Source organism: Pyrgilauda ruficollis, unplaced genomic scaffold, assembly GCF_017590135.1.
Source record: "Pyrgilauda ruficollis isolate IOZ18807 unplaced genomic scaffold, ASM1759013v1 scaffold4, whole genome shotgun sequence".
In the NCBI taxonomy this organism is placed as follows: Eukaryota; Metazoa; Chordata; class Aves; order Passeriformes; family Passeridae; genus Pyrgilauda; species Pyrgilauda ruficollis.
In genome coordinates, this window is record NW_024525489.1 from 3,252,255 (window position 1) to 3,259,873 (window position 7,619).

The following is a 7,619-nucleotide window of genomic DNA, read 5'->3' on the forward strand; positions in this document are numbered from 1 at the left end:
GGAAGTATCTGATTTCTTGAGATACCTGGGGCTTTGTGACTGACTGCCCTGCAGCTTGGGGGCACATACCCTCCTCACATGGTCATGTGTTCACCTCTGTGAGCTGAGCACAGCCAGGAGCGTACAAATCTTTTTGCAGAAGAGCAAGGATGTTGAAGTAGCTGTCAGTGCAAACACCGCCTTTCAGAGCATAAGGCCAAGGTAACTGTGCAATTAAAACGCAGAAAGGTGTTCCGAGATGTAAAAGAAACAGTGTTCTGTTAAGATACTCTCGACAGAATAGTAGAAGAGAAAGATTTTTGTCTGCAGCAACTGTATGTCCAGCAGTCTTTGTCTGGCTTTGCCTTTACAAGAAGTCCGTCGCATTTCCTTATTATTTAAAGGAACAGGGTGAGTAGCGAAAGTGAAAATCGCTTTATCCCAGCACGGATGCCGTGTCCTCACACCCACGATCCCGGGCTGCGCTGGCTGTCCCCCATGTGGAGCTGCCGCCGCTTCAGAGAGCCGATGTCAGAGGAGCGCGGCGCGCAGGAGCGGCAGCAGGTGAGCGGCGGGAGGCACACGGGGGCGAGGCCGGCTCCCGGGGGCAGCCTGGAGAGGAGAGAAACTGCGGGGAGTTTATTTCTGCAGGCGAAAGAGCGACTCGGGCCTCCCGGAGGGGCGTCGAACGCAGCCGGCCCCCGGGGCTGGGGCTCTCCGGGGGGATTTTCAGGCAGCTCCTGCCCGGCAGCGCCGTGCCCCGGACTTTCCCCCGGCTCCCGGCGGCTGACGAGAGCCGGCGGTCCCGGGGGGCGGTCCCCGCGGGGGAGCAGCGCGGGATGGGGCGGCCGGGTGCTCCCGGGTTCCCGATGCAGGCGGGCGCCATGTGGGCGGCGGCTCCGCCCCGGGCCGCTCCTGCACCTGGCTGCGTCGCCCCCGGCCCGGGGCGGCGCGTCCCCTGCCCCGGCCCGACCCGCCCCGGCCCGCCCTGCCCTTGTACTCCCTTCCCTCCGCTTCCCGGCAGTCGCACCCCCCGCGGGCCGGGGGAGCCCGGCGGGCGGCTCGGCGGCTCCGGGATGTCGTGCGCCGTCCCGGCGGCGGCGGGGGCCAGCGCGCTGTCCCGGGGCGCGGCGGCCGAGGGCGGCCAGCAGGTAGGGACCGGGCGGCGGTGGGCGCTGCGGGCGGGAGAGCGGGCACATGGGGCTGAGTCACGCCGGGCAGCGCCGCGGCGGGGATGCACGCTGCCCCTGGGTTTCGGCCCTTCTTTTCCCGGGAGGCGGCCGCCGTGCTGGCTCTTCCCAGGTGGGAGCGCGGGCGAGCCGCCGGCGATGCGCGGAAAGCGCCGGGGCACGGCGCGGGCAGCGGCTTTTCCTGAGGCGCGGGCAGCCGGGAAGGGAGCAGGGCTTTCCTTCACGCTGCTCGCACCTCCGCCCCGTCGGCCGCGCTGGAGCGAGGCAGGTGTAAAGTGCTGCCCGCCGGGCAGAGCGGCAGTGCCCGTTCCCGCTCGGGTACCCAGCTTCCCCCATCAATAGCAGTGCCCCTGCTAAGCGCTGCATCCCCGGGCAGCCTGCCGGCTTCCACCCCTCCGCTTCGGGTCCGCCTGTGCAGTGGGGCAGAGGGATGCGCTGCTCTTTGCAGAGATCTTGCGGTCTCTGGGAGACCGAGGATCAGCGCTGTAAAACTGGAAGTGTTCGTTCTCAGAAAGTTACACACCCGACTTCGGTCATCTTCTATGTGCACCTTGCAAACTAGTGAAGTGTTTCTGGCTGATGTCTTCCAGAGTCGTGAAGAAGATGACAGGAAAGTAAGGAGGAGAGAAAAAAATCGAGTTGCTGCACAGAGGAGCCGGAAGAAGCAAACTCAGAAAGCAGATAAACTTCACGAGGTGAATGGGTACTTGGTGCTTTGCAGGCATGGCTTGGGTACCAAGCACGGGACTTTACAATAAACAGGAATTCTAAAGCAGGCGTGGGCCTGTCTTCATACAATCCTGCTCAGAGAGCTGTGGGTGTGAAGCACAGAAGGTGTGCTGTGGGATGCCTGGTTGGGAACTCCCAGACACTGATGCTGCTCTTGGACAGTGCAGCTCTGCCTTCAGTGACACTGCTAGGAAGAGAGAGACATGGTCCAGCCCATGCCTCATCCTCCCTCTTTTGCTCTTCCTGTGATCACCCAAAGAATGGGATCACAGGGCTCCTTTGGGCTCAACCAGAACCATTTTCTTCTGTACTAGTGTTAAGCTTGTCACGTTTGCTGTGACAGTGGATGAATTCTTGCTGTCTTACAAGGTAGAAAGTGATGGAAGGGGAGGGGGCCATGCAGTGGCAATGCTGGCTTAAATCAGTTCTAGAACTGTGGTGCCAGCACTGCCACTCAGCAATGGGGCTCCCAGACATACCCAGTTGAAAAGGTTTCTTAGGAACTTGGGAACCTGCAAGTGTGGGAGCTCAGCTTGGCTAGCTGTTACCCTTGTATGCTTTGAAAAGTAACAGTGGGTGTTCAAACAGATACAATGAAAGTAATTGATTCTTCCAGAAACTCTTAATATCACAATGTGGTGTGCTTTTCTTGTGTCCCCAGTGCAAATACTGGAGGACAGGGATCCCTTTGCTCTGGTACAGTGCTCTTGTAGCCAGGAGTCAGCTTTTGGGGTAAGCGACAGTTTTGCAGCACACTGCCACTGTGGCTGAGTCAGTTGCTCAGCTCTGAAGGTTCATCACAGGCTTTTTTCTTTCTCACTGTGGAAAGATCTGCCAGCAGTTAACAGAGAGTAAGAGGGACAATGTGGGGAGTTTTGGGCTTGGTTTTTTCCCAGATCTCCTCTGAGTCAGCGCCTGAGAAAGCCAGGTGCAGGGTAGTTCTGAAAAGGGGTAACCTCTGGCTTTTGTGGAATAATTTTTGGGCCCTGTGCCATCCTGCAACCTCTCTGATGTTCCTCCTGAACTTGAGGATATTCCTTGTGCTGGGAATTTTCATTTTGAGGCACACAGGTTTTGCCAGCTCTAGGCAGATCTGGTTGAATAGACATTCGTTCTTAGCAAGAACAATGTGACAGTTTCACCTCTGAAAATGAAACAGAGCAATGGGACAGCAACATTTATTCCAAAACCTGGGACCATGGGGCTTGGGGCAACAAGAGATGAACAGAATGACAGTGGGGGTCGGACAACTTGGCTGAGTTTGGTTCCAATGCTGTGTTAGGAGGACTGTGCCTGTTTTACTCTGTGAGAGGTGGCTCAAGGGTGTGAGGGAGGGCAAGGAGCCCAAAGTTCTGCAGCAAAGGGGAGCAGAGGCAGTGCCAGGCTGCCCAGAAGAACACTTCATGAGGTGCTCTCCCTGCTGCCTTTTAAGGCACGTGTAGGCTTTGAAGTTTGCTCTGAAGCTTTCCCAGGAAGGTGAGATTGATTGGGTGAATGTTGAGCCTTGGGCCAGCAGCAAGACATCCATCTGCAGGTTTTCAGTGGCCTGGCTCTGAACCTCTAGCTCTCTGCTCTTCAGGATGGGAAGGCTTAGAAGCAGGGACACTTGAGAAACACAGTTATAAAAAAATGTGGCGCAGGAGTCTTGCATCCATCACATGGATGCTGCAGAGCAACTCAAAATTCCTCTGCAGTTAATAGCAGCTTATTTATTGCCAGAGAAGCTTTAGCTCAAAAGCAGACAGGTCAGGGATAACCAAAGGCAGTGGTCTGCCTTTGGTTATCCCGAAGTGGTGACAAAATGAGTCTGGCTTCAAGCTGGTATGATGCTTCCCTCCTCCTGAGTTCTCGGGCTTCTGAGCAGGTGGCTACAAGCTCTGTCTGCCAGGCTTGGAGGAGAGCACTGGACGTGCTGTGCTAGCCTGGATAAATGGCTTTTCCTGGCACTGCCCTGGGGCAGGGGCTACCTTTCTCTCACCAGCAGTTCCAGGCACCGGGTTTTCCCAGCACTTCTCAGCAGGCAGTGCTTTCATTTTCTCGATCTCACCGTGCAGAGTCCATTTTGGCCCTTCCCATCAGAGACAGCCCAGAGTGGAAGAGGCCACCATGGGGACACAGCCGTCCATGCCTGAAGCCCTGGGCTCCTGGGAGACTCTGAGGGCAAGCGGCACCTCCTGGTCTTCAGGGCCATGAAAGGAATTGCAGTGTGATCAGGGCACAGGTGGTAAAGCACTTGCCCTGTTCCAGCACCCAGGCTGGGTCTGCCTTTCTGAGCACTATGTAAGTTGTAGTAAGAAACACTGTTTTTCTACTGTTATGTGAATGTACTCAAGGTGGAAGCACTGAAAGGAATGTTTTGACTGTAAGTTGTTGGTTTTTTTCTTTCCCCTCCTTCCAGGAATATGAGTCTCTTGAGCAGGAAAATACCTCCCTGAAAAGAGAAATCGGAAAGCTAACAGATGAAATGAAACACTTGAGTGAAGTGTTGAAGGATCATGAAAAGATCTGTCCACTATTGCACTGCACCATGAACTTTGTGACCATACCAAGGCCTGATGCACTTGCCAGCTGCCTACCAAGATGAGTGCTCTCCTCAATCACCTCTCAATGTGATGTGGGAAAGTGTCATTAACAGGAGGTTTCAAGAACTGCCTAGTGTGCAGTTATTCCATCGAAGAGGGCTGGACTCAACCACGCAGCTCTACTCGACATTGAATTGTTACAGTCTTCTAAATCTCAGGAAAACACCAGTATGGAAAAAGAAGACAGTTTGAACAGCAGCTTCTTACTTGGTAGACTCTTCAAGCCATGGTTTTGCCTTTGGAAATGTCAAAGTGCCGTGCAGCCCACTATGGAATGATGGAGAGTAGACAGGGAAAAGTACCGACCTCAGACTGGGATGCCTTTCTCCCACACATCCACTGCCAGTAACCCTTTGTCACTTGTCACCCATGCATGTCAGGATCTGGCTGCTGGGTTTTGTCTCTCTAAACAGGTTTGGTTAATAAAAGTGATGTCTCATCTCCATAATGTTCTCCACCTTCTTCAGTAATCTTTATAGCATCTCTGCTTTTCGTTTGCTGGTCGATGCCAAAGTCTAATGCTAATCTTCCTGTTAGTTGTTCTATTATTTACTTATCTCCTCTTCATTGATTCCTCTTTTGAGGTGTGTGTAACAAAAGAGTTTTCTTAGTCTTTAATATTCCAAATCATCAGTCCTGCTGGCATTAGTCCTTGGAGTGTTGTATATCCTAAAATATGGCTTGGTCATTTTCTGATGATGATTGTCTGCTCTGTGTGGAAGAAAAGCAAACAGAGTTTGATGGTTTTAAACATTGTTTTAAAAAGCAGATTTTAAAATTTACTCTTTTAATGCACCCACTGGAAATGAACAAGTATCTTCATCCTTCCTTCATCTTGCTTATTGCCTCTGGAAGATTATGTCTGTGGGTTGACTTTTGCTAAGCATTTTGTTCTATGTCTACACTGAAGGTGTTTGATAATTGCTTGAAAGAAAAACATTCTGTTTATTTTTCTTTTTAGTTACAAAAAGGAAGTATGATTGCAATGTTATTGAGAAATACACAGAAAAATGTGTTTACTTTCTCTGAAGATTCCTAACAGTGTCAGCCTCTTGAAATGTGGATGCTGTAGCTTGGGATCCAGCAGTGAGTCTTTTTCTCACAGTATTTCACAGTCAAAGAGCACCTTTTGATAATAAAAATCTCCTCCCCATTGCCAACTCTCTCACTTCAGCATTTGGATTTTTTTTTTTTATTTTAATTAAACTCATGGGATTCATTTCTCCCCTCACCAGGATCACAGTATTTATCAGCAGCATATGATCTGAAATGTCTGAATTTTAATTTTTTGTAAACTTTTTTTTTGTTTCTTTGGTAGAGTGGTGCACTGCTGATCACTGCCAAGACAGAATTTGGGAAACCATTTAGTCAACTCTGCCTTCTAAAGGGCCCTCTTGTACCATTTTCTTAGGCTAGAAACTCCAGATGAGCTGTTGGCTTCTTTATATTATTTGTTAGGTTGTTCCCAAGAGAGTTTCCAGAATTTGCATCTGCAGCCTAAATGCTGTCTTCAAAGTTCCTTATGGTCCCATAAGAACTGAGTCATCCCACAGAGAGAATCTGCAGCAGTCCCTCCCTAGGAAAACAAAAGTCTCAGTACAGTTCAAGGTTTGCATTTTGGGTAATGTCCTTGAAACTGTTCTGTGTGTCACCCTTAAGAATGGAAGCTATTTTATGAATATTCATCCACACACCCACATTCCCTCAGGCACTGGATGCCACTGTGTAATTTGGGCAGAGTAGAGATGTAATGGAGAAGGAGTAGCTTGGTGGAAATGAACAACATTCACTCTGGGAAAATCTGTCATAATTTAGGGTGAAGGGAGAGACGGAATGTTTCATATTGAGGTCAGGACTGTACAAAGCTGGTCTCACATATAGAGCCCTGTAGGCCCTCAAAAATGGGAGGAAAGATCAGCTAGTCCAAGACAGTTCATCCCAGCAGAATCCTTCTAAAGAATTTTGTTCCACAGATACTCTCTTCCAGAAGTAGAAATCTAGTGCCCTGAGTAAAATCCTCCTCCTTACACATTTATTCTTCTAAACATCTGTCTAGAAACTGACTCCAGCTTATCACTTGGTGTCATATCCAAGTTCTGTGGTAGACTCCCCATCAGAAAGCACTGTTCTTGTTCTGCAGTTAAAGTTTTAATCCATGGTGTCTGCACCGGAGTTCATTGCTTTACAAATTATATAATGTCTATGCAGAGTGTACAGCGGAAGACAGCAGAATTCTCAGTAATGTGTGATGGAGAAAACAAGCTAAGTCCAAGAATATGTTGCTGTTCCTTAGAAGGGCTGGGAGCCCTGTGGGAGTCCTCACTGTCCCCACTTTTTTCCCGCAGCCTCAGGGTACAACTCCAGCTCTTCCTGTGCATCATGCCCATTAGTAACAGTAGGGCATGGGTTGCTTCTTCCTCCATCTCTTGCTTCACTTTTTTTTCCCAGGAATATTTCCAAAGGGCCTTTTGCATCATTCTTCTTTTTGATAGAGGCACTAAGGCACGTCACCAATCAGTGTATTGTGTGATTAATGTTCTAAGGCAGCTGGGAGACTCAAGTAAAAGAAGTGAGCAAAATTAGTATCCCAAGCCACTTAAGTCCAACATTCTGGTATATTTATAGAATTAATGTGATAGCTGAATCATGAGCTGACAAAGACCATGAGCTGTTAAAGCAAAGGCTTATGTGTCCTTACACATGCAGCAATTATGCTTTTTGCAGGAGATTTTTGTAAGGATATTGATTTACAGGAACCTTCAGAACAGAAAGTGTGTCCTGGAGCCTGGGATAATTTTTACATGAATAGGGAACCAGAAAGGAGAACAGAAAGGAAAAAGCCCATTTGTTAAGGAAGCAACAGAAAATTCTTTTTCAGATCCAAACCTCTCCTTTTGCAGCAGTGTTACACCATCAAAAAAAAAAAAAAGGTTTCACATCTATATATGGCTAAAATCCCACTTGATGTATGTAGCTTCAAAAAGCTTCCAGTTGGCTTGACTTGTTCCCCACAAAAATGTGGTCTGTATCACATCCACATGATTTTCAGATGCAGGTAAATAGGGAAGATCTTTTCTATATTCAGATCATGGTTCATGTGGGGTGCACTGTGAATTGCAGTCTTATTTGTGGATGTATT

General features: G+C 49.5%; 1 protein-coding gene across 2 annotated transcripts; it reads left to right on the forward strand.

Annotated features, from left to right (window-relative positions):
* Positions 1 to 412: 412 nt before the first annotated feature.
* BATF3 (basic leucine zipper ATF-like transcription factor 3) lies at positions 413 to 5,552 on the forward strand. Of its 2 annotated transcripts, none has more exons than XM_041477174.1 (3): positions 413 to 543; positions 1,760 to 1,864; positions 4,297 to 5,552. In XM_041477174.1, the coding sequence occupies exons 1-3, from the start codon at positions 430 to 432 to the stop codon at positions 4,480 to 4,482; spliced, it is 405 nt and encodes a 134-aa protein (XP_041333108.1). In that variant the 5' UTR covers positions 413 to 429; the 3' UTR covers positions 4,483 to 5,552. The 2 variants fall into 2 exon arrangements, with proteins under 2 accessions (XP_041333108.1, XP_041333109.1); XM_041477175.1 differs by lacking the exon at positions 413 to 543 and adding an exon at positions 1,049 to 1,130.
* The last annotated feature ends 2,067 nt before the right edge of the window (positions 5,553 to 7,619 follow it).